Consider the following 26734-nt stretch of genomic DNA (forward strand, 5'->3'; position numbering starts at 1 on the left):
GGGTTTGTGGTGAGCAAGTTGAATTGGTGTGTGAATTTGTACATATTTTAATAAAGCGTTCACTGCAGTGGTCGGTGTATTTGAAAAACAATTCTAGTTTTTATTAAGAAGTTTTACACAACCAGCCGTTTATAATCTGTAGTTAAAACATTTGTGTATTCACTGCTACTAAATTATAAAATCTTAAGTCAGTTGTGAAAAACATTCAAAGAAATTCAAGAAAAAAGGAAGTACCGTAGTTTCTTATAGAACAAAGTGTAAAATACAGTGTATCACTGGAGACAAGAACTGAGGTTTTTAGAAAAATAAACATACATTAAATCAAATCTGTCATTTGCTTGTAGCATAGTACAAGTGCCCAGAAACTAAAGTAATAATTTACTGCAAACCATTTCAAACTTCTTTTTGCATTTATCGCTTAACACATGCTATTCTTTAATATCGTAACACATAACACTATTAAAGCCAAATACTTCCCAGTCAGTACCAATGAGTCTTGTCCAAAAAACCCAAACATCAACATTTTCCTGTGCTAGTTCTGAAAGTAATAAATAGTTTTCTTTCATCGTGTCACACTTTGGTGGGGAGGAAGTTGTTTCTGTCAAAAGCTCATCATTGCAAAAGTACGGTTTACTTATAGCAGACACATTGAAATTCAAAAGTGCCTACTGTTTTGAAAAATCACTTTAAAGTCATTGAGTCCCTTTTATAAGCTGACCAATGTAACTGAAAGAACTGTTTAAAGACTTTTTAAAACAAAAGCACTTTATATCTGTATTTCTAAACTGTAAACTAAAGTTTCTTGGCAAGATAAGCATCCCAAAGACCCTGAAACCAAGTTTGTTTTTTGTCTACTGTGTTTTCAGATTTAAGATATGGCTTCTTATAAGATATGATGTGTAATATTTAGCAGGTAACTCACATTTCTCCTCAGTGTTCCAATGGACCCGCCTATGGAATACTGAGAATTGGTTGTGTAAAAAATATTCCTAGAGACTGACTCCATTGTTAAAAAGAGGCAGCGGTGAAAGGCTCTTCTTATTTGAAAAGATCATCTTGCTATTAGTTGCCAAAATTAATGCAATTTAAAGGGTACCATCCGCCTAAATTTGGCTCCAGGAAAACAGCCATATTCTTAGGGTAAAGTGTGACAATCACACATTTCTTATCTACCCCATTTTTCAAAGAAATAGTACAATGTTTGAGGAAAACATTTTTTGCTGTTTTGCCAAATAAGTACACAATCTAGAATGTTTTCTCACATGGGATACTTAAATTTTTTTCTGCACACCAAATAGAAAGAAATGTAATATAAAAATCTATAAACTTCATTTAGCTTTAAAGAGTTTGCACTGTATTCAAAAGAAAGATTTCTATCTAAACTTTAAAATCTCAATTGTAGAGCTATATGAAAATCTTTAAGGCTCATTGGTCAAGGTACTGATAAACTAGGAGAAAAATACATGGCTTTGTCTACTTTGATCAACTTGGTTTCCACTGAAAACTGAGCAGCCAAACAAAATGGAATTTGAAGGGTCTCTAACCACAGAAAAAGGTCTAATTGAAGGTTATGTTGCGTCTTACTCTGAAGTCCAAAGATTTAGCACTCCTCTGACCCATGAAAATTGCAATTAAATATAAGTGCTTTATAAACGGGTCCCTGGGGCCAGTGCTTTCAGAATGGTGACACAGCTTCTGCTGTCCTAGCTCCTTAGAAATACTGAGCTTTGCTACCCAAAGAGGGTTTGCTGTTATGACTTTGATTTTCAGAAAGTGAGGTTTAACGTGTTTCGGACTTGACCGCTGAGAAAGGCAGGTCCGGATTCTGTTTAGAACGCTGCGATCTTGCTGGCTTCCCGAACGCCACTCAGATACGCCCCTGTCACAGTCTGTGGGAAATGTCTGTTGGTTGCCTGTGGGGAAAAATGGCGTCATTTGAGACCACATCTAAAGGAGTTGGGTGACCGTCAAAGGCAGTTCCCTGCGTAGACTCTCCTGGCTCTCGAGAAGACTGTACCATTTCTGAGTTCTCGCTCTGGTACCCCATCAGAGCACTTGGCTCTTCCAGAACGTAAAACCAGAGAGAAAACTGGGCCCTGCACCTACACCAAGGATGGACCAGATGCACATGTAGTAGGAAAGAGGTTAAAGGAAGCAAAACAACTCTGGGGGTGCTGGACAGAGTCCAGGACTAAGGCACATGCCCTCCCCGTGACTGGCCAGGCTTCAGGGTCAGCGCTATGCGAGGCAAGTGCCCTACCTGCTGCACTACCAATTTGGTTGGTTTGGGGGCCACACCCAGCAGATTGCGCTCAGGGCTTACACCTGGCTCTGCACTCAAGAATTACTCCCAGGGCGCTCAGGGGACCGTGTGGGACGCCAGGAATCGAACCTGCACCTGCTGCGTGCCAAGGCAAGCGCCCCACCTGCTGTGTACTAGTTCTATGTCCACCCCAAACCCCCACCCGGAGCGACCCCTAAGCACACAGCCAGGAGCAGCCCCTGAGTGCTGCCAGGTAAGGCCCCAAAGCCAACCAATTGAGAAAGAGGAGTCTGGGAAATCACAGCCGAGTCTTGGGAGTGTAGCAAGGAGGAGCCCGGGGCTTGGCCGGAGAGACCCCAGCAGAGGGAAGAACGGAGGAGCCCTGAGCATGGCGGTACAGCTCCTGCACAAACACGGCCCTGGCTTCATCAGAACGGACACAGGGCCGGACAGATGGTAGGGCCCTGCATGCCATTGACCTGGGTTCAATCTCTGGTCTCCCGAACACCATCAGCAGTGATCCCCAAGCACAGAGCCGAGGAGTAAGCTTTGAGCACCGCTGTGTACAGTCCCAAAATGACAAAAAAAAAACTGCAATAAAATACAACTTGATGCAGCCACACTGAGAACCAGACTGTTTCAAGGCTAGATTTGGAACAGCCAAATCTGGCACCTGACAGGAAGTCGGGAGTAATGCTGAAGTTGTTGCCGTTTTCAAGTAGGAAGTTAGAGGCTGGAGAGAGTACAGCGGGCAAGACGCTTGCCTTGTATGCAGCCAATCCGGGTTCTATCCTCAGCACCCCAAGTGGTCTCCAGAGCCCCACCAGAAGTGACCCCTGAGCACAGAGCCAGGAGTAAGCCCTGAGCACTGCTGGTGTAGCCAAAAACCAGAAACTTAAAAAAAAAAGAAAATGAAGTGAATGCGCAGGTAAGGGAAGACACGTGACCTGCATGAGCCTAACAGCAGTTCAGTCCTCTGCCACGCCAGGAGTGACCACTGAACCAGCAACGCAGAGCTGGAGTCGCCCCCGCCACTGCCAGCCCCCACTGGGGGGCCCAACACCCCCACCATCCAAAAGGAAAGAAAAGCAAATTCCAGAAGCAGCAGGAACAGCCTCAAAGCTGGCTCCGCTCCGGGAGCCGAGGAGGACGGCGAGAAAGGAGACGCCTGACGTCTGCTGCCTCAGGACTCGCGACAGTCCCGGGCTTGGCTGACACTCGCACCGCAGCCCCGGCCCTGATGTGGTATTCTGGGAGTTGTTGGGGGATTTTTCTGTTGTCTGGGGACCACGCCCAGAGGTGCGGAGGGGCGGCTTCCTGCTGAATGTGAGGGTGGGGGTGAGGGTGGGGAGTGGGCCCGGGGCCACCCCCGCAGGCCACCACTCTACCACTCGAGCCACATCCCTCGCCCTGATGTGGCTTTTGCTTTGCTCGTTTTTTTTGTTTTGTTTTGTGGGGGGGTGGGGGTCCCACCTGGCAGTGCTCAGGGGGCCATGCCGGGCTGGGGGTCACACCCAGGCCCCCCGCATGCAGAGCATGTGCTCAGCCCCTGCAAGGGCACTTCTGGGAAGCCACGGAGCTGAAAGGGAATAGTGGGGACGGACAGGGACGGGCAGGGCAGGACTGGGAAACGGGCCCTGAGGAAGGAATCGTGGACGTCGGAAGCGGTACCTTCCGATGTTCCGGGTGACCCAGTTCTGGGGGAGAGTCTAGACCACCAGACGCCAGAAGGGAATCACCTCAGCACCCTCCCCCCACATTCTCGGAACACGAGAGAGAAATGCTCGCCCACCCCCTCTCGCTGAAAAGCTGTGAAGGGGGAAAGAAAGGCTTCTACCTTGTTCTAGAACCTTCTGGAGCTTTCCCATCACCTGGCTCCTCCCCGCCCGCCCGCCCTCCCTTCCCCGACTCCCCGCTCCCCTCCCCTTCCCTGAAGTCAAGTCTCTTCTGAATCTGGCCCCTGGCTCTCCCTGCTGGCAACCCAAGACCCCCGTTTGTGCGGCGCCTCCCTGAACGCCAGCGCTGGCTCGGAACGGCCGTGGGCCACGCACCTCACCGGCGAAGTGGACCAGGCCCTGGATGTCCTCGGCGATGATGTCGTAGGCCTCGCCGCTGCCGCCCGTCTTCACGAAACTGTAGGCCATCTGGATCCAGGGATCAGCGCTCCACCGCGTGACAAAGAACTGCGTGGGGTCCGGGACTTCCTGCGCCAAGACACGGCCCGGGCTGGGTGCTGAGAAGTGACCCAAGGGACTCACCGGCATCTGCCTCCGCACCCCCTCACCCCTGCACACGGCTCCTCCCTCCTGCACGCTCCCCGCACTCGGCTCCCCAGTGGCCAGGAGTCCCGCAGGGGACGGGAAATGCAGGCGGCAGCCCCGGGCCACACACAGGAATTCTCACTTCCACGGTTCCCGTCATTTTCCAGCCCTCCCGCCTTCCCGTCCTCCCCCTCTTCCCCTCCCTCCTGCTCCCTCCTGCTCCTGGATGCTGCTCTGCCAGGCCCTGCTCAGTTGATGTGTGTGTGCTGGGCCCGAGGGGTCTCTGTGCCCAGTGGCCAGGGCTGCTGCACGTGGCCTTCCCGTGGTCTGTGTCCACGGCTCCGGGAGCCACGGCCCCATGGCTACTATATTCCTCCCTCCCCCCTTCCTCCTTCCCTGATCCCTCCCTCCCTCCCTGATCCTTCCTTCCTTTCCTCCTTCCCTTCCCCTCTCTCCCCTATCTCTCTCCCCTCTCTCTCTCTCTCTCTCTCTCTCTCTCTCTCTCTCTCACACTCTCTCACCCCCTCTCTCTCCTCTCTCTCCCCCTCCTTCCCTCCTTCCCTCCCTCCATCCCCCTTCCCCTCCGTCCCCCTTTCCCTTCTATGGGCGGTGGTTTACAAGAAGATCACGGTTTCTAAGCCCCCACTCCTGTGAGGTTTATGCCTAAGCAGAGAGAGAGCAAAGTGACCAGGCAGGCGAGGAGCAAGAGCCGCGGCCCCGTCCCTCTGGAAGGAGAGGGGCACGGTCCCTCCGGAAGGAAGGCTGTCGCGGGGCAGAGAGGAGGCGTGTGCGAGAGAGGGCGTGAGGGGGCCTGGACACTGTGGTACCCGGGCTCCTCGGGGCCCCTCGCTGCAAGTGCCCGTGCCTTCACCCTGGCCCCAACGGAACAGAGAGTGGCGGGATGTGACAAGGGGCCTGTGATGCAGAAATCCGGTGGCCCCGGGGCTGCGGCCCCTGGAGACGTGGACAGAGACCAGGGGAAGGCCAGGCGCAGCAGCACCGGGCCAGCCGGGCACCAGGCTCCCCCCAGGGCCCACACACACCGGGAGGCGGAAGGGGACGCGCGCCTGCCCCTCACGGCAGCCGGCGGCGGGGCCCTCGCTGACCTGCTCCTTGAAGAGCTCGCGGAGGGTGGCCATGCACTGCTGCTGCAGCTGCTTGTCGTCCAGGCTGGGCAGGGACGCCACCGCCTCCCCGGCGATCACGGACATCAGCACGCTGTGCTGCTTCTGCGGGCGACACGAGTTCCGGGTGTTGTGACTCCCCCGGGGACGCCCTCTCCTCTCCCCTCCCCGGCGCCCCGCAGGCCTCGGCAGGGCGGTCAAGGACAAGCTCGGGGGTCCCCGGGGCTCCGCTCTTGTTTCAGGAGGAGGAGGGCTGAGCAGGGGCGTCTGCAGGGGGAATGGGGCAAAGCCGCGCAAGGGTGGGGAGGGGAGGGTGCTGGCCTTGCGCCTGGCTGACCTGGGTTCAACCCCACGCGGTCCCCCGGCACCACCGGGGGTGATTCCTGCGTGCAGAGCCAGGAGCAACCTTAAGGATCGCTGGCTGTGGCCGAAAAAGCCAAAAACCGGAAAAAGCGAAGAAAGAAAAGGAAAAAGAGACTGTGCCCTGGTTCCCCTGAGCAGCACTTAAGGGAAGCTTCTGTGCGCTGCGGGAGAGCAGGAAACAGGTGTGACATTTTTTTTGGGGGGGTGCACACCTGGTGATGCTCAGGGCTTCCTCCTGGTGGTGCTCGGGGGGTACTCATGGATTGAACTCAGGTTGCCCAGGTAACCCCTGGACTCATCACTGGCCCCATGGGCGTGACCCCTACAGGACCCTCCACCCCCAACACACACCTTCCAAGTGCACCCGCCCCCTTCCCTCCGCACCAATCATCTTCCCCAACCGGCATCTGGGCCCCGCCCTCACGTGGGCCAATCACATCCCACCCTTCACCAGCACGCTCCCACCCTGGACCAATTGGGGGGGGGGGCGCTGTCCATCAGCCTGAAGTGGGCCGGAAGGCCCGGGGGACTCAGCAGTTTCCCAGGGCCGGGGGGCAGCATGAGCACTATGACAGGCATGAAGACCCCAAGGACCCGCGTCTCCCCACGGGCCGTACCTGGGGGTCCATGTCGTAGAAGACGGCGAAGAGCCCGCGCTTGCTGGCAGTCGGAGGCACGTGGCCGAAGAAGTCGGCGCCTTGGACTTTACTGTCCCAGAATCTGTAAGGAAACTGCAAGGCGATCTGGAGAGCGAGCGAGAGGGAGCGAGGGCGAGCCGGTGAGGGCCTCCTGTCCGGGAGGCTCTCCCCTCCTCACCTCTGCCCTCTCAATACACAGGGACCCACCGCCTCCTCTCGGCTAACGTGCAGGAACAGCGCCACCAGGGAGATCAAGGCTCACTACTCAGCACCCCGACGGCCTCTCAGGCAGGCCTGGCAGAGTCTGTTCCTGGTTTGTTTGGGGGCCACACCTGGTGGTGCTCAGGGCCAACTCCTGGCGGTGCTCAGGGAGCCCCAGGGAGGCCGGGGATGTGCACACAGTGAGCCCTACCTGCCGTACTGTCACTCCCGGCCCCCCAGCAAAGCCTGCTAAAAACTTTCTTCACTGGGGTCAGCAAACAAAGGGCAGACGGACAAATCAGGAGGAACAGTCACATTCCTATAAACTCCAGCTCTAAGTAACAAGGTTCACTCCCCTACAGCAAGACTCGAGGTCTCGGCCAGCGCTCTCTGCCCTGCTGCTAACACTCTCTGGTATTCCTCGGAAGGAATTATTCAGATCAAAAGAGAGACCTTTGGGGGCTGGATCGATAGCACAGCAGAGCCAGCAGTAACCTGAGCATCGCCGGGGGTGACCCAAAAAGCAAAAAAAAAAAAAAAAAAGAGAGAGAGAGAGAGAAACTTTAGGGACCAGAGAGACAGTACAGCAGGGAGGCGCTCGCTTTGCATGTGGCTGACCAGGGTTCAATCCCCGGCATCCCATATGGTCCTGGCGAGCACTGCCAAGAGTGATGCCAGAGTGCGGAGCCAGGAGTAAGCCCTGAGTATGGCTGTGTGTGGCCCAAAAACCAAAACCCGAAACAAAACAAAAAAAGACCTTTGGATTCAGAAGTTACCAACTGCTCCCCCCACTCTACCCACGCCCCCCCATGACCTATGAAGGTAAGGATTTCCTGTCACTTGACCTTGACCTCTTTAGTTCGGATGCTGACGCGTGACAGTCACCTTTTCGATGATGCCTGCGCCTAAGCTGTTGATGGCCTTCAGCTTCTTCTCCGACAAAGGCGGGTGAAACTGGATGGCCCCCTTCTGCAGTAAGGCCAGCGGTATGGTGACCAACACCTGAGGGAAGGGAGCCCCCGTTAGCCATCAGCAACCACGCCCAACACACAGCTACTCTGCAGGCTCACTTCTGAGAATCCCAACACCTGAAGAACATCCTCTCCTTGCCAGTCCTGAGATGATCGATACCTCCTGTCATCCCGCTGATAACCAGGACTGTCCGGTACAGCTGTGCAGGTTGTTCACTGCACCAGGGGGCGTGGGGAAGGGGCATTCACATGCAAGAATTCTGCATGAAGTCTCAAGAGTCAGCAATAATCCTGGGGAAGAAGAGTCAATAGATTCCAATCCTGAAAGCAGTGCCAGAGGAGAAATGGCTCGAAGTATGGAGCAGGTTGTCACGCCTGGCACTGGCCAAGGTGTGACTCAGGACGTAATGCCCTACGAGCCCCAGAGGGTTGGGGTCGGGCACCCCACTACAGAGAGGGCACAATAGTCACAGATGTTAGGGGCCATTATCACTGCACAAAGCCACGTGAACGCTCACTTAAAGAAGAAGGAACTTAACTGCTGGGTCCTGAATAGCTTGGACTCACTGAAGAGAGCTAAGCCAGAAGCGAATTCAAAACTTCAAGAGGGACCTCAGTGGAGCCAGAGAAATAATGGTGCAGGTGAGGGGCTTGCCTCGCCCACATCTGACAGGGGCCTGATCACTGACACTGCATTTGGTCCTCTGAGCCACACTGGGAGTGATTCCCTGAGCACACAGTCATGAGTAAGCCCCAAGCACAGCTGGGTTTGGGCCCCAAACACACACCAAAGAATGACTCTCAAAATCCCACCACAAAGGCCGGTGATCAGAGCTTCCGTTTCTTTTTAGAAATGGGGAAATGTTGGGGCTGGAGCAATAGCACAGCGGGTAGGGCATTTGCCTTGCACTCGGCCGACCCAGTTTCGAATCCCAGCATCCCATATGGTCCCCCAAGCACCACCAGGGGTAATTCCTGAGTGCATGAGCCAGGAGTAACCCCTGAGCATCGCTGGGTGTGACCCCAAAACCAAATAAAAAAAAAAAAAGAAAGAAATGGGAAAATGTCAGGGTTGGGGATCTCGGCCACGACCCGGAGCTGTTACTGCACCAACAAAATGTGGGTGTCAGGGTCTCGTTCTTGTCTCCCAGATAGTTCACAAGAGGACCCCGGGAACTCTTCCTGCTGCAGGGGTGCCAACACCTCCATGACTGTCTGTGAGCAGATGAGCAGAGCCAAGAAGCAAATGCCAACCCGTACCTTCCGGACCTCAAGAAGTGGAGTCGGACTGGCTGAACCAAATTCATAGTCAGAACCTCAGCTGCAAGGAAGTCTGGGCCGTGTGTGTGTGTGTGTGTGTGTGTGTGTGTATTTGTCTATGTATGTATCTGTGTGCACCTATGTCTGTGTGTGTGTGTCTGTTTTTGTCTGTATCTATGTTCATGCCTGTGCATCTGTGTGTATTTGTCTGTGTCTGTGTGAGTCTGTATGTGTCTGTGTGCACCAGTGTGTGTCTGTGTATGTGTCTGTGTCTATGTGTTTGTCTGTACCTGTGTGTGTGCCTGTGTGTGTCTGTCCTTCTGCATGGATGTGTCTGTGGGTATTTGTGTGTCTATGTGTGCCTGCTGTGTGTCTGTCTATATGTCTGTGTGTGTCTATGTGTTTGTATCTGTGTGCCTTTGTGTGTGTGTCTGTCTGTATATGTCTGTGTGTATGGTATGTCTGTGTCTATGTGCGCCTGTGTATCTGTGTGCACCTGTGTATGTGCCCGTCTGTATATGTTTGTGTGTCTATGTGTTTGTACCTCTGTGTGTGCCTGTGTCTGTCCTTCTGTATGGGTGTGTCTGTGAGTATTTGTGTGTCTATGTGTGCCTGGTGTGTGTCTGTCTATATGTCTGTGTGTGTCTATGTGTTTGTCTGTATCTGTTTGCCTTTGTGTGTGTGTCTGTCTGTATATGTCTGTGTGTATGGTGTGTCTGTGTCTATGTGCGCCTGTGTATCTGTGTGCACCTGTGTATGTGTCCTTCTGTGTATGTTTGTGTGTCTATGTGTTTGTATGTATCTGTATATGTCTGTGTGTGTGTGTGTGTGTGTGTGTTTGCAGGTCAGGCCCCATATGCACCCTCACCCTCATCAAAGATTTAGTTTCCTTGGCCTGAACTCCACATCAAGGACCACAGGAAGTTCTGAGTTCCTCCAGTGAACTCGTTGCTCTTTCCTGCCACATCAAAATTTTATGAAGCATAAAACGTTGCTAGCATAAAACACTAGCTGTGCTCTAAATGATCGCTACCACGCACCATGGCACCAACAGTCTCTCAGGTACCCAAGAACAGAAAGGAAGCAAGACTCACAGGCTTCCTGAATGACAAAATACAAAAAGCTGAGAAAAGTAGAGTGTGTCAAGAAACAAACCAGCTGAAGAGACAAACCCACCTGTGAGGGAGTCAAACCTCGACTGAACACCAGCTTGTAAAAATGTTTATCAAAGGATCACAGTGAATTGGAAACCTTTTACTTGCAAGCTGGGAAACTTCAAACACGGTGCCTTGGGCTGGCGTGCTAGCACAGCGGGCAGGCACCTGCCTTGCATGCAGTCAACCCAGGTTCAATCCCCGGCATCCCATATGGTCCCCGAGAGCAACATCAAGAGTAATTCCAGGTTGCAGAACAGGAGTTACCCCTGTGCATCACTAGGTGTGGCTCCCAAAACAGAGGCAAACAAAACAAACCCAAAAGATAAAAAAATGGTGCCACTAAGTCACATGGCCCCCCATGTCCTCCTAGAAGTCATCCCTGAGCACTGTGGGTCATGGTCCCACCCCCCAGGAAAAAGAGAAATCAAAGGAAGGAAAAAAAGAGAAAAACATCCACCTGGAAAGCACTGAGGTACGGCATCAAGCAGGTCTGCCTTCTTCTTCCTTCCCTTCCCTCTTCAGCGCCTTTACCATGCTCAGCTGCCCCCACGGCAGACAGGCAATGACACCGCCGAAGCTTACTGAGCCCAGCGTTTCCCTCCGGTTCAGCCTGTGCCCCACAACCACCCTGAGAAGCCCCTGCCTGGAAATTCCTTCTGCCCGGAAGACCCAGACCCTGCGTGTGACGGACTCACACACGTACAGAATGGAATGGGCGCACGGAACTCGGCAGAGATCAAATGCATCTCCAGAACAGATGACTGACTGGAGAAGCTCTGGTACGTCTACACAGTGGAATACTATGCAGCTGTTAGGAGAGATGGAGTCATGAAATTTGCATTTAAGTCAATGGACATGCTAAGTGAAATGAGGCAGAAAGAGAAGGACAGACATAGAATGACTGCACTCATTTGTGGAATATACAGTAGCATACTACGAGACTAACACCTAAGGACAGTAGAGATATGGGCCAGGAGAATCACACGATGGTTTGGAATCCGGCCCCACATGCTGGGGGAAAAGGCAGTTGGGATGGAGAAGGAACCACTGAGTAAATGATGGCTGGAGGGATCGCCCGGGATGGGAGATGTGTGCTGAAGGTAGACCAAGGACCAAACACAATGACCTCTTAGTATCTGCATTGCAAATCATAATGCCCAAAATTAGAGAGTAAAAGAAAGACTGTACCTGGCACAGAGGCAAGGAGTGGGGTGGGGTGGGGATGGCACGAGGGACACTGAGAACAAGGGTGTTGGAAAATGTGCACTGGTGCAGGTGTTCGAGCACTGTCTGACTGAAACACAATCATGTAAGTTTGCAACTGTATCTCACGGTGACCCAATAAAACTGCTTAAAAATAAAGAAAAATTTCAAAAATTTCAAAAACAATACACGTCTCCAGCCCACCTCCAGGTGCCCAGGGCTGGGTGGGAAAGACTAACCGTCGCGGGCAAGACCCCGGCGGCCGACACTCACCTTCTGGGCAGCGTACCCCGTCCCGTCTGTGGTGGTCACGCGCACCTCCTCTCCAGAATAATCCACACTCTGCACCTGCTCGAGACAAACCGCCGTGAGACGAGCACGGGGGTCCCGTCCCATCTCCTAGCAGGGGGCTTCCCACCTTGGGGCGACAGGGAAGTACTCCCAGCACGCCGAGATCTAAACGGCAGCGCCAGAGGCCTCGGGAACAACTGAGGCCACGCTGATGTGTCAACACCGTGTCAGAGTATGTGGGGCTGGAGAGCTAGGACAGCAGGGGGGCACCATGCACAGGGCTGACCCAGGCTGGGTCCCCTGCAGCCAATGTGCTCCCCTGAGCACTCCCAGGAGCAATTCCTGAGTGCCGAGTCAGAAGTAAGGCCTGAGCAGCACCAGGTGTGACCCCAAAGCAAGACAGGATATGGCGAACGTTTAGAGCCTAGACAAGTGCCATGTACACGCCTACACAATATGTATTTAGTGGCAGATGGAGTGCGCTTTATATGCATTATTTATGTGGAATTCCCTCGAGAGGTACAATAACTGCACAGGAACAATGATTCAGAGGGAAAAATGGAAAGTGAAAATTGCGCTGGGTCCAGGAGATTGTGTTACAATCTGAACTCTGTGTGTGTGTGTGTGTGTGTGTGTGTGTGAGACAGAGAGACTCTGAGCAATCTACTGTGTGTGTGTGTGTCTGTGTGTCTGTGTGTGTATCTGTGTGTATGCCAGGGAGACTGAGCAATCTACTGTGTGTGTGTGTGTGTGTGTGTCTGTGTGTCTCTGTGTGTGAGTGTGTGTGTCTGTGTGTGTGAGTGTGTGTGTCAGGGAGACTCTGGGGGCGGGGGGGGGGGTGTATGCCTGGGCATGAGCTTTACTGCTGGGTCACATCTCCAGCCCTGAACTCGTTAATTATTCATGAATATGCATCTCAGCCCCAATTTTTCCCCAAGCAGCAGCACCTGCCCCACTGCCACAACAGGTAACACAGAAGTTCTCGGGGACAGAGGCAGGCGGCTCTCTGGTCATAGCAATCCCTGCTTGTGCATAACCCCCCTCCCCCGAACAAGGCCCCGCCTCCCCGCAGGGCTGTGCACACTCACTGGAGACCGGAGGCGAATGTCCAGCCCTTCGGCCAGCTTGGCCATGATGACGGAGTAGCCGGGGGTGAGGAGCGTGTGGTCGCCGGCAAACTGGGCGAAGAACTCATTGTGGTCCCAGGAGCGGGCAGACACCTGGGAGGCAGGGGGAGACGGGAAACATGGGGGGGGGGGTCGTGAGAGCCTGGGACCGGCACCGGGGAGCGACACGGGGGTCAGTGTGAAAGGCCACCCTGGGAGGAGGGCAGAGGTTGGGCAGACATGGGGGAGGAGGCGGGAGGAGACTGACAGGCCCTGCATTAGGCAGCTGTGCACGTGTTTCACAGTGGGGTTGGGGAGGTGGATACGAGGCTGGAGCCCAGGTCCGTGCAGGGCCCCGAGTTCCATCCCAGGCACCACATACTTCCCTGAGCACTATGCCGGGAGTAGCCCCCAAGCACTGCCAGGTAGGGGCCCCAAACTAAAATGACAAATTTCGCAAGAAAAACAGACCCAAGCTGCAAAGACTCGTGTTTCTGGGGTGCAGTAAGCTCTGCAGCCAGGGACGCCCTCGGAGAAGGGGGTCAGGGTGGGACGGCTGGAGGCCCGAGGCCCCCACTCAGCCCCAGAGCCACCCCGCAGCCAGCTACACACCGTCGGCTTCCTCGCCAGCCTGGTGTGAAGAAGGTTTGCTCTGGCTTTGAAGAGCTAAAATTCGAAACCACCGTGCGGTGCGTCTGCTCTGAAGCTGTTTCCGTTCTGCACCTTCAAGCAGCCCAAACCAGAGTCGCCCGTTTATTCAAAACCACCCAAGTTCAAGACTTAGACCTGCTGTGATTCCTCATCGATGGGTCCAGGGGAGTCTCGCGCACACACATATACACATGCATGCACGCATGCAAACATACACACATGTGCAAGCCAGGGCCCAAGCACACACACAAACATACACACACATGTGCACACTCTCAGTGCCCACACACACACGCATGCACAGTCAGGCCCCAACATGCATGTATGCACATGTACACACACGTGTACACATGCTCACAGATGTGCACCGGTGGGGTCCACTCACAAACACATACACACTCGTGTACACATGCTCACATATATACGCACTGTCAGGGCCCATGAATTTACAAACACACATGCATGCACACACACACACACACACACACACACACACACACACACACAGCATGCTTGGCAGGCCCGTGGGCCCGGCGCACACACCTGGTACAGGTCGCTGCCGCACGCGTACTCCAGGTTGCTGAGGTGGAACTGCAGCACCTGCTCCTCCAGCTCGCTGAACTGGAGGCCCGACTCCTTCATGAACGCCTTGTAGATCTCCTCGATCTTCTCTGGAGCCAGACACAAGGCCGGGGCGGGCGTGAGCATTCCTCCCGCTGTGCTGTCCCACGGGGGAGGGCTGGCGGGGGCGGGAGGGAAAGGGCCCCGCGCCGAGACCGGTTCCACTCGGGACCCCAAGAGCCTTTCCCGGACCGGAGCGATAGTCCAGCGGGGAAGGCACTTGCCTTGCACCCTACCGACCCAGGTTCGATCCCCGGCACCCCAGATGGTCTCCCGAGCACTGCCAGGAGTGATTCCCGAGTGCAGAGCCGGGAAAGCCTAAGCATCGCTGGGTGTGACCCAAAATGCAAAAGATGAAAATAGAAAAGCTTCTCCCAAGCGGGAAGCAAGGAGCTGTGGCCATGTTCTCCCCCAGGTCTCCTCGGCGCTTAGCTGAGAGCTGCCCCTCCGGGTCGAGACCCACAAAGGACACCCCTGCACCCACAGGTACGCACACGCGTGCACACACACGCACACAGTTTTTGGTGTCACTGCCATCACCAACAAGCCACACCCCAACAGCTCACCTCACCAGAGTCCCACCCGCCCCTTCCCCGCCCTGACCAAGACCAACACTGCCGACATCTTCTCGGTGCTAGAACATTCCCTTAGGAACTCTCGCCGTGCTGGCCCCAGCCCCACCCTCAGGACTGGGTGATAAGGCGCTCCGGAGGGACGAGGCGGCGTGTCCGAGCCACACGCCACACTCCAGGGGACTGCGCTGTGCCCGCCTGCAGGCCGCTGCTCAGTCTCTCCCTGGCAGTGCTCGAAGCTCGGGCACCTGCTCCACCCTCGGCTCCCCCGGGGTCCTGGCCCCTCTCATCCGACACAGCCCGCCCTGCCCGAGCTGCCGTTGCTCCCGGCGCTGAGCTCAGGGCTGCTGGGGCTGCTCCCTGGGCAGCCGGGCACGCGGCCCCGCTGGCCTCTCTCTCCAGACCTCTGGGCTACGTGCCATCACCTTCCTGGTGAGGACAGGCACCCGGCAGAGTCCTGGCCTGGCCGGGACAGAACCGACCATCCGCCCACTGGCTGCTCTGCCCCTTGCCGGAGCTCCGGCTTCTCCTGCTCGTGTCTGGCGCCTCACAGACTCGAACGCGGGAGGTGCCAGGGCCCCCAGACTGTCTCTGCCCCTTCTCGGAGCAAGATCACCCCGGCCCCTGCCTGCCCCTCTCCTGGGCTATTCCCGGGCCCTCGGACAGAACCAAGACCGCAGATAAAACAAAGGATGGAGAGATGGAGAGAAATCGTGATGTGGTTTTTATAACACTATTATAAATAGTTCTGTAGAAACAGGCGTGTATGTTACATTACTGGGATTTAAAAATTCTTTTTAAAAAATTATGAAAAGTTAAAATTGTATTTCAGACTTTTGGTACATACACTGAAATGAACAGTAGCTTCTTGGTATATCAATTATTCATCCTTCTTTTTCCCTAAGAGCTAAGGGGCCCCTTAAATAGGGGGAAGAATATCTGCTCCCTCCGAGCTGTGCTGTTACTGAAACTGCACAGATCATGTGAATGAGACAAAACAGCTACGCTGCAAGTATACGGACAATATTGGCTACTCCTGTAAAAAAAAAATAATAATACCTTCAACAAACCCAAAGCAGAAATCAATGTCAGCACACTAAAATAACATCGAACAAGGGCTGGAGCGATGGTACAGCGGGGAAGGAAGGCATTCTGCCGACCTGGGTTTGAGCCCCAGCACCCCACAGGGACCCCCGGTGCCTGCCAGGAGTGATCCCTCAGTGCTGAGCCAGAAGCAAGCCTTGAGCATCACTGGGTGTGACCCCAAAACAAAACAAACAAAGAAAACCAAGCAACTAGCGCATATGCAAAACCTACAGATTCTGAGGACAGCCTGTAAGTCAGCTGCAGATAGGAGGTGGGGGGGGGCCTGGAGTGATAACACAGCGGGTAGGGCATTTGCCTTGCACGTGGCCAACCCGGGTTCGATTCCCAGCATCCCACATGGTCCCCCGAGCACCGCCAGGAGTGATTCCTGAGTGCAGAGCCAGGAGTAAGCCCTGTGCATTGCCAGGTGTGACCCAAAGAGAGAAAAAAAAAAAAAAACAGATGCAGAAAAATCAATGACTTCCTGGTCTGGATACTAAACACTGATAAAATGGTCCCTGCTGGAACCCCAGTAAGTTGCTACCATGCTCGGCTGGGCTCCTGCAGGGGTGCCCAGAGACTGATATCCCCTGAACCAAAGCACGGCTTGTCCCTGTTCGGGGAACCCATCCTCTCCCTGTGGGCACGCAAAGTCAGGAGTGATGCGGCAGCGCCTCAAGGAGGAAGGGGACAGAGGGCGTCTGCTTCTAAGCAGTGCCCCGGGGACACCGTGGGTGGGGGATGAGGAACCAAGGGCCTGGAGGAAACTCCCGTGGTGAGGGAACTCCCGAGTGAAGTTCCAGCCCGGACCCTGAGAGACCAACATGCCGCCCCAAAAGGCGCGCGGGAAAACCGGAGACTCAATTTAAGAATCCAGACTGGGGCCGCAGCGACAATACGTTGGGTGGGGCGCTTGCCTTGCATGCAGCCGATTTGGGTCCGTTCCCCGGCACCCCATACGATCCCCTAAGCACCACCAGGAGTGATTCCTGAGCGCACAGCCAGGAGTGACCCAAAATCTAGGGGGAAAAAAAATCCAGATCAGAAGGGGCAAGGAGGGATTTTGGTGATAGAATGAAGGCTTTCATGGGCCCCAGTTCAATCCTCAGCACCCCTCACACCTCTGCAAATTCTAACACTAAAAACCCTCCACTGTCATCTGCACGGAAGTGAGGCATTATAACAGGAGGACAAATTTTCTGAAGGGCTGGAGTTAAAATTGCCCATTTGGTGGGGCTGAGGGAAGGAGGGGAATAGTAGTTTTGTACAGCAATACCATGGAGCGATAGCACAGTGGTAGGGCATTCGCCTTTCACGAGGCCGACTCGTGTTGATTCCTCCGCCCCTCTCGGAGAGCCCGGCAAGCTACTGAGAGTATGGAGCCCGAGTGGCAGAGCCTGGCAAGCTACCCATGCGTATTGGATATGCCAAAAACAGTAACAGTAAGTCTCTCAATGAGAAACATTACTGGTGCCCACTTGAACAAATCGATGAGCAACGGGATGACAGTGACAGTGACCATATACTTTGGCACTTATGTAACTAACCCAAACTAACAATTTTTTTGGCTTTTTGGGTCACACCTGGCGATACACAGGGGTTACTCCTGCTTCTGCACTCAGAAATTACTCCTGGCGGTGCTCAGGGGACCATATGAGATGCTGGGAATCGAACCCCAGTTGGCCGCATGCAAGGCAAACGCCCTACCCGCTGCACTATCGCTCCAGCCCCTGTAATACATTTTTTAAAAACTAAAATTCAACTGCCCATGAAGGGCTGGAGAAAGAGAACAAAGGGTTGCACGTATTTTTTGCATGAAAGACGCCTGGGTTTGATCCCTGGAGCACTGCTGGGTGCAAAGCCCCGAGCGCAAAGCTAGGAGTAGCCCCTGAGCACCACTGGGTGTGGCCCCAAAACTGAAACCTGGCCACAAATTATGAAACCTAACGATTCTGCAGGAAAAGAAAAAAAAAATTTTTTGTCTTTTTGGGTCAAACCCAGCCGTGTTCAAGGGTTCCTCCTGGCTCTGCACTCAGGAATTAGTCCTGGCAGTACTCCAGGGAACATATGGGGTGCCGGAGATTGAGCCCAGGCTAGCTGCATGCAAGGCAGACACCCTACTTGCTGTACCATCATTCCAGCCCTGCACAAAAGTTCTTAAAATTACATATATTTTCCCAGTGATAGCACAGTGGGTAGGGCATTTGCCTAGCCAAGGCCAACCCAGGTTCGATTCCTCTATCCCTCTCAGAGAGCCCGGCAAGCTACCGAGAGCACCCGCCTGCACGGCAGAGCCTGGCAAGCTCCCTGTGGTGTATTCGATATGCCAAAAACAGTAACAACAAGTCTCACAATGGAGACGTTACTGGTGTCTGCTCGAGCAAATCGATGAACAACGGGAAGACAGTGCAACAGTGCTACATTTTCCCAATAAATAAAACCTTAAATTTTTTTTTAATTTTTTTAATTATTTTAATTTTTTTGCATTTTAGGTCACACCCAGCAAGGCACAGGGGTGACTCCTGGCTCATGCACTCAGGAATGACTCCTGGCGGTGCTCAGGGGACCATGTGGGATGCTGGGAATTGAACCCGGGTCGGCCGCATGCAAGGCAAATGCCCTACCCGCTATGCTAACGCTTCAGCCCCTCCCCCCAAAAAATATTAACCTCCTGCCAAGCTCAAGAACAGAAGTGAAGTAATTTACTGACAAAGACTGTCACATATGGCTAGTCACGCGGTTCCTGGAAAGCAGACCCCGTGGGGAACTTGAGAACAACAGGCGGCAGCAATGTTTGCCACGTCCAAGGCAAATGCCCTGCCCGCGGCACTATCGCTCCGGCCCCTGCAGCAATTTCTTCTAAAAACGCCAGATAATGTGCCGAATAAAATTCACGTGCGCTGTGCACACACACGTAAGGACCTAGCAGGTCCCGAGGAAGACCTATTCCGTCCGCGGAACTTTCTAGGGGGCTCCACACGTGACTCATCTCCCCGCGGGCTCCCCACGCTCCCGCTGCAGGGAGACTCAGGGAACACGCCGACGCCCTCTCCCCATACCTCCTAAGGGCACATCTTGCAGCTGAGTCTTATCCTTCCTCCACTCAGAGACCACATCCAAGAGGGCATTAAAATGAAAATCCATGCGCTTGTCAATAGTGGGGTCAGTAATTCTTCCACCTTCCTGAATTAAGTCACATCTCTCTCCGAATTTATGCATGCTGATGCCAAGCTTCAAAAATAATAAGAATAAGATGGTGAATGAAATTTTTTTTTCTCTTTTTTCGATCCCCCTGGGGAGACAAACAAGTTCTCAGCAGAAGTCGAGATGGAGCTTTCGTGGAGGAAATGGTCGGGGGCCACACCCAAACACAGCTGGGCGGCAGGGTGGCACGGGGACGGCATGAAACCGGGCTCTCGAGGCAGGAGCTGAGGGGGCTGACAGATACAGCCTTTCAGATGGGGGGAGGGGCTGGCTGTGTGCTGCCTCTTGGCACCCCTTCGACGATGCACGGCCACGAGCACCCAAGCCCGCCAGCCCCTGGGGCCGGAACGGAACTGCCTGTGAATGTTTCAGCCGCCGGGGTCATCTGATGAAAACGGGGGCAGCAGGATTTGACGCTCAGAACAATGTACAGCCTCATCCCAGGTGCCACATGCCAAACAGTCCGGGGGAATATTTGGGAACATCTATTAAAAATTCCCCACTGCTGATCTCACAGTCGAAAGCTCTGGCCACCTGGTATTATTTATCTGCTCCACCTGAAAACTCAAAACTTATCTGCTCGATCTGAAAATCGAAACTTTTAAACAGCTGGGAACGGATCAAGTGGTCCAAATAGAACACACAAATAGAATTAAAGATCTGAAGAAAAAAAAAAAAGTAAAACAAACACACAAAAGCCACCATCAGGGGCCGGGGCGACAGTACCCGGGTGAGAAGGCACTGGCCTTGCACACAGACAACCCAGTTTGACCCCTGACTGCCCAGATGGTCCCGAGCCCCGCCAGGAAATAACTCCTGAGTGTGGAGACAAGCAGAAGCCCGGAGCAACACTGGGTCTGGCCCCAAAACCCAAAACAATTAAAAAAAAAAAAATTTTAAAGCCAGAAACACCCGAACATCTGAAGTGTTTCACCATCTCAGACAGGAAGACGTGTGCCAGGATTCGCTTTCCGGTGGGGATATGAACCCCGTGGGCACCGTGGCATCGTCTACGTGCATGGCTAGACCACACGCACGCCACCGGAGAGCGGATCCCTTCCCTCCTAAAGAAACCTACTTGTTCACACATCAGCGCCACGGGGTTGTTCACGCAGCCGTTGACAATCTGCGCGCCTCGTCCCACGGTGACGCCTTGGAAGGACAGATCATCCCACACTCGGCCCCCGATTCGGTCCTTGGCCTCCAGGACTGTCACCTACAAGGACCAACAGAGGAGCTGGAGAGGGTGGGACCGTGTGAGGGCAGAGACGCTGCCACAAGGCCCCCTCTGTGGCTGACAGCAGACGACAGAGAAACAATTTAAAAAAAAAAAAAAAAGTCCAGGGCTGAAGCCACAGTACCGCAGGGAGGGGCACACCTTGCACGCAGCTCACCCAGGTTTGGTCCCTGGCACCGCACAGGGTGCCTGAGCCCCCCTGGAAGAATGCAGAGCCAGCTGGAAGCCCTGAGCACCGCCGGGTGTGACTCCCAAGCAAAACAATAGATAAGAAAGAAAAAAGATAGATAGCTCCTTTGTAGCTTAGTAACCATCCCTGAAAAAAATAATGCGTGGCTCTGAAGAGTGAAAAAAAAAAAACAAACAAAACACGAGGTGGTGGCAGAGCGACAGGACAGTGGGGAGGACGTTTACCTGGCACGTGACCATTCCAGGTGGATCTCCGGCATCCCATATGGTCCCTTGAGCACCGCCAGGAATAATTCCTGAGTGCAGCGCTAAGAGTAAGCCCTGAGCATCCCTGGGTATGACCCAATCCACCCCATCTCCCCCCCAAAAAAGCAATGAAAAAATAAACCAACGAAAAAACTAACAAGAGAGGCTGGAGAGGATACGGTGAGAAAGGCACTTGCCTCACATCTAACTGACCCAGGTCAGCACCCAGATGGTATCCTGAGCCCTGCCGGGAGTGATCCCGGAGCGTAGAGCCAGTAGGCCTGAGAACTGGCAGGTCTGACCCAAAAGGCAAACAAGAGGCCCGGAGAGAGGCTCCAAGGACTGGAGCTCATGCAGGCTCTGCGCTGGCCCCCTGAGCACTGCTGGGGCAGCCCTGGGCCTCCTGCCCGGACACCCCCCAGGCCCAGTCCACACCCACAAACACCACCACAGCCAGGGCCAAAGTGGCTCACAGTGAAATAAACGAGCAATGAAATCAGCTAATGGCTTCATGACTCTGAGAAAATGTTTCCAAGTACAAATACATTTCTCGAACTGCAACTTGGATTTCTGTTCCATCGGCAATTAAATGTAGCCTAAGAGGTAAGTTCTCCTGCACCTTCGAACCCTCGCCTGGGGTAGCCACTCGAGCACTTCTCTCCCTCCTGAAAGTCTTCCAGGAAACGGGACACTTTTATCCAGAAAGAGAAGAGTGATGAGTTTAATCAGGAAAGTTTGGTGTAAATTCCTAATTTCCTGCCAAATAAGCTTTTAGAGAGGAGAAATTGGTGAGACTTAGAAAGTCACTGGAGTGATTTTCGTAGCCCTACAGTCACTGAGAAAGGCGCTGGTTCATACTGGTAACTCTATGATGGGAATTAGGGCTGGGGAATTAGGGATTCTGCAGTCAGAAGAGTGGTGATTTTTTTTTTCCTTTTGGGTCACACCTGGCGATGCACAGGGGTTACTCCTGGCTCAGCACTCAGGAATTACTGCTGGTGGTGCTCGGGGGACCATATGGGATGCTGGGAATCAAACCCGTGCAAGACCAACGCCCTCCCAGCTGTACTATATATAGCTCCAGCTCCGGAAGATTTTGCCGATTTCTCTGTACTCTTTTTGGACCTGCACGTGGGGATATAAAATTATCTCTAAAATGGATCCTAAAATCAATGTTTTGTTTTTGTTTTTTTTTTCACTTCAGGGCCACACCTGGCACTGCTCCGGGCATACTCACGGTTCAGTGCTCAGGGGACCATAGCGGGTGCCTGGGACTAAATCAGGGCTGGCCACGACAAGGCGAGCACTTTAACCCCTGCACTTAGAGAATCTCTTTTTCCTATGTTTTTTCGTGCCGCACCCATCAATGCTCAGGGGTTACTCCTGGCTCTGCATTCAGGAATTACTCCTGGTGGTGCTCAAGGGACCACGTGGGATGCTGGGGACTGAACCCAGGTGGGACGGACAGGTGCAAGTGGGTCTTACCCTCTGTACTATCTCTGCAGCCTGAGACTCTTTCGTGACTTGTGCATCAGAATCTAAAATTCTTGAGGACTAGAGAGGTAGTACAGTAGGTGGGGCGCTTACCTTGTACACAGCCAACCCGGGTTCAATCCCTCGCACCCCGTATGTTCCCCCAAGCCCCACCGGAAGTGATTCCCGAGAGCACAGCCAGGAGTCAGCCCTGGGTATAACCAGACGTGTTCCCAGAACAAAAAAGAACAAACAAATCTTAAATTCTCTAAGAAGTGGGGAGCATGTTCATTTTCCTCTGCTTTTAAAAATTTAAGCAATTTCAGCAGGTAGGGCTCTTCCTTTGTATGCAATGGACATGGGTTCGATTCCCCAGCACCCCACATGGGTCCCCCGAGCCCCAGCAAGAGTGATCCCTGAGCACAGAGCCCGGAGTAAGTCTGGGGCACTGCCAGATGTGGCCCATAGAACAAAACCAGAATCACCCCCAAAACGAAAAATAAAAATTTTAAATCTGTTCTCACACTGCAAAGATAAATTCTTTTTTTTTTTCTTCCTTTGGGCCATACTGGCAGAGCTCGGGGTTAGAGCCACACCTGTTTGAGCAACCCGTGGGGGCCAGGGACGGGACTCTGCCGGCTGTGCCCCGCTCCAGCAGGGGCTGATCTTCTAAGTGCCTGAAAAGGCGCCTCAACGGAGCTTAGCCGGCTATTTCTGCCTCTCCGTGTTTCAATGCTCTTACCTTTATCCCGAAGTTATGCAGCTGCCTGGCAGCTGCTAGTCCTGCTGGGCCGGCCCCGACGATGATAACTGATTTCTGTAGGAGACAGAGATGCAAATGCGCCCATTAGAGCAGTGAAAGCAGTGGACTATGCACTATTTCTGGAAGGTGCTAAGTGCCACGTTAACATTGATTCATCAGTGGGTTTTCTTTTTTTTTTTTTATCCATAGAGATTATTTTCGTAGAGAGTACCTCCTTTTAAGTCTGGGGGAAAAGGGGCTTGAGGGCTCCCCGCCCCCCATCTTCTCCCCAAATCTGGCTTGGTAGCTTTATCTTGAGCCAGATAAGATATTTAATTACGATCTTAATTACAGTAGATAAGATATTTACAACAGATATGATAGATCTTTACCGTAGATATTTAATTACACTTATTAAATTACACTTCTAGCTTCTAGTTTGTAGTTATATACTTACATTTATGTAAGATAGTTATAAAATTACACTTATAAAATTACACTTTATAAAATTACACTTTCAGCTTCTAGTTTGTAGTTACATACATTTATGTAAGATATTTACGGTAATACAAGGCCCACTCGTGTTACTAACAGCCACAGCCAGACACTCTCGCCGGAGCCCCCGGTCACCTACGTTGTGGTAATCTTTCGGCAGCAGGGACTGGTCAGGGCCCACGTTGAGCACCCCGGTGTTGATGAGCCCCTTCCTGGTCATGAAATAGAGGATCCGCTCCACCTCCTGCACGCACCGGATGCGCACCAGCCCGCGGACGATGATGTGGGGGGTGCACTTCTGCGGGGTCAGAGCTTCCTGCGTCCAAGAGGAGAACCGGACCGTGAGCACAAACCACACACCACTGGCAGGGGGACGCAGTCATGTGACAGGGTCAACGTCGTGCCCAGGCACGCCGAGACCTGAGGACACGCGTTCAGAGACAACGCGCGGGGCACAGCACGGCCCGCCGTGTCCAGGCTGTTTCTGCGGCAGCCCTGAAGAGGCAAGCAGCCGGGCGAGCATCGAAGGGTGTACGGAGGGGAGAGTGGTGGCTCTGTCCGCAAGGGAAAGGACTGGAGAGTCACATCAGTGGGCCGAGCGCAGGCTCTGTGTGCAGAAGCCCTGGGTTAGACCCCCGACACCACAAGGTGCCCTGAGCACAGCTGGGTGTGACCCCCAAGCTCAGGGAGTCGCTGGATGTAGCCCAGACAGTCTGCATGTACCAGTCACTCACGCAACTGGGAAAGGAATGAACAGCCCAGAAAAACGTCCTCTGGGTAAGAAACAGCCTTGCCTATACTCCAAACCCTAACACCCAAAAGGAGAGAGAGAGGAAGAGGGGATGTGTCTGCCACAGAGGCAGGGGTGGGGCAGGGTGGGGGTGGCGGGAGGGCCACTGGGAACACTGTGTTGGAGAAAGGGCACTGGTGGAGGGATGGGTACTCAACACTGAAACGTAATCTCACGGTGATTCATTAAAATAGAAAATATATATACATAAAAACAGAAAACGTCCTGGGGTCTTTTTGTATTTGTTGTTGTTGTTACTGGGCCACCACTGGCGATGCTCACGGTTGACTCTTGGCACTGTGCTCAGAGGTCACCCCTGGTGGTGCTCAGTACTTAGTACTACACATAGTACTGTTGACCGAAGTGGGGCTGACAGGTTGCAAGCAAAGGGCCTTAAGCCCTGGACGGTCTCCCTCCCTTTCTCTGTGTCCATGACTTACTGACCCCACACCCCGCTGTGCTCAGGGCTTGTCTCTAGCACTGTGCTCGGGTGTCACTCCTGGTGGGGCTCAGGGGACAGCACGGTGTGCCGGGGACTGACCCCGGGGTCAGCTGCGTGCAGGCAAGCGCCCTGCCCGTGTACGGCCGCTGCGGCCCTCGCTCTAATTTGAAGCTCATCCTCCACTCCTTCCTGGTGATGCCGGGGGGCTCGCCCCACTTCCCTCCCAACAGGGAGCACAGCCCTGGCACCATGGAGCACGCGTCCCTCCCGTGAAGCCCGAGCCCCTGTCCCAGGGCTGCTTCTTCACTGCCAGGCCTTTTTATTTATTTATTTACTTATTTATTTATTTAGGCTTTTTTTTTTCCTTTTTGGGTCACACCCGGCAATGCACAGGGGTCACTCCTGACTCATGCACTCAGGAATCACCCCTGGCGGTGCTCAGGGGAACATATGGGATGCTGGGATTCGAATCCGGGTCGGCCGTGTGCAAGGCAAATGCCCTACCCACTGTGCTATCACTCCAGCCCCTATTTTGGCTTTTTGGGTCACACCCAGTGATGCACAGGGGTTCCTCCTGGCTCTGCACTCAGGAATTACCCCTGGCGGTGCTAAGGGGACCATATGGGATGCTGGGAATCGAACCCAGGTTGGCCGCATGCAAGGCAAATGCCCTACCCGCTGTGCTATCGCTCCAGCCCTGCCAGGCCTTTTTAAATTTATTTATTTATTTAATAACGTTGTTCACGATGATTCATCACACTCAGTATCCCAACACCAATCCCACCACCACCATTACGCCTTCCCACCACCGTTATTGCCGACTTCCCCGACCACCACCCAAGCCTGCCCTTCCTGATCTGAACCTGCCACCGGAGACTCGGTCGGAAGGACGGACGTGCTGACCGCCCGCCTCTGTGTTGCCACCCGAGGGCAGCATGCCTGGCACCCAGGGGCCGGGACAGGGAACGCGCCCCCCCACCCCATACTGAGCACATCCCCTCGCCCGCCCCAGAGCCGGGGGGGGGTGGGGTGGGGGAAGCATCACAACACTGACCTTGCAATTGGTGTACCACAGGGCCAGGATGAGGTTGCGCAGGGCCAGGTACATGGTGGGGTCCCGGGAGTACTCCGGAAACTCGTACAGCTCGTCCAGCTCCATCACGTCCGGCCGCACGCACAGCGCCTTGCCGCACTCGTTGGGCTGGTAGAAAGGCTGGAAGTAGCGGTTCATGCCTGGAACTGACAACAGGGACGCCCCCAGTCGGCACCCCCACAGCTGGGGGCCTGAGAGCACCAGCAAGGGGTTGGGGAGAGCCTGAACCAGCGCCCCCCACCCCCCCACACAGATCTCTGCCCCCTCCAGCCAGGGAGATGGGGTGTGAGTGCAACAGAGAGGTTCCCCATTCTTCCTCCACAAATTACTGTGGTACAGTGTTTTTTTTCCCTTTTTTGGTGGGGGGGGTTGGGCAGTGCACACCCAGCAATGCTCAGGAGTTACTCCTGGCTCTGCACTCAGGAATTACCCCTGGCGGTGCTTGGGGGACCATACAGGATGCTGGGGATCAAACCTGGTGCAAGGCAAACGCCCTACCTGCTGTACTTCCGCTCTGGCCCAAAATGAACTTTTTTAAGAAGAAAAGCAAAGCAGGGTGCAGAGATCAAGGGCCAGGGTTCAGGCGCGTGGCCTGCACACACTGACCCTGTTCCACCCCCAGCAGCACATGGTCCTGAGCACCAATGAGCGAGGCCCCGGGGCCCCTGAGAACCCCTGGGGCAGCCCTGGAAACGCCTGGCACCACAGTGCCCAGCAGCCCCGCATGCTCGCCCTCTTACTGGTTGAGAATCACCGGGAGGGGACTGCAGTCCCCAGAGCACTGCTTGGGAGTCCTCCCCCCAAAAAAAAAATCAAACCAAAAGAAAATCATAAAGAAGTGAAAAATCGGGGGCTGGAGAAACAGCACAGAGGGTAACGCACTTGCCTTGCATACGGTCGAGCTGGGAAAGATTCCCGGCATCCCGTACGGCTCCCAAAGCATGCCAGGGGTAATTCCTGAGTGCAGAGCCAGGAGAAACCCCCTGAGCAATGCTGAGTGTGGCGCCAAAACCGGGGGAGGGGGAAAGAAAGGAATGAAAAATGGGGCCAGAGAG

General features: G+C 53.9%; 1 protein-coding gene across 2 annotated transcripts in view; it reads right to left on the reverse strand.

The window, feature by feature from the left end:
- Window positions 1-71: 71 nt before the first annotated feature.
- Window positions 72-26734, reverse strand: part of KDM1B (lysine demethylase 1B) — a 44556-nt gene continuing 17893 nt past the window's right edge. For both annotated transcript variants that reach the window (XM_055126845.1, XM_055126846.1), the window contains exons 9-21: window positions 25641-25825; window positions 23494-23670; window positions 22860-22934; window positions 20051-20188; window positions 18828-18999; window positions 14033-14160; window positions 12821-12952; window positions 11715-11789; window positions 7736-7852; window positions 6629-6754; window positions 5631-5753; window positions 4315-4467; window positions 72-1913 (exon numbers count right to left, since the gene is read on the reverse strand). In XM_055126845.1, the coding sequence (XP_054982820.1) occupies window positions 1830-1913; window positions 4315-4467; window positions 5631-5753; window positions 6629-6754; window positions 7736-7852; window positions 11715-11789; window positions 12821-12952; window positions 14033-14160; window positions 18828-18999; window positions 20051-20188; window positions 22860-22934; window positions 23494-23670; window positions 25641-25825 (1685 nt within the window). In that variant the 3' untranslated portion in view covers window positions 72-1829. The remainder of the gene's footprint in view (window positions 1914-4314; window positions 4468-5630; window positions 5754-6628; window positions 6755-7735; window positions 7853-11714; window positions 11790-12820; window positions 12953-14032; window positions 14161-18827; window positions 19000-20050; window positions 20189-22859; window positions 22935-23493; window positions 23671-25640; window positions 25826-26734) is intronic.

Source organism: Sorex araneus, chromosome 2 (genome assembly GCF_027595985.1).
Source record: "Sorex araneus isolate mSorAra2 chromosome 2, mSorAra2.pri, whole genome shotgun sequence".
Classification (NCBI taxonomy): domain Eukaryota; kingdom Metazoa; phylum Chordata; class Mammalia; order Eulipotyphla; family Soricidae; genus Sorex; species Sorex araneus.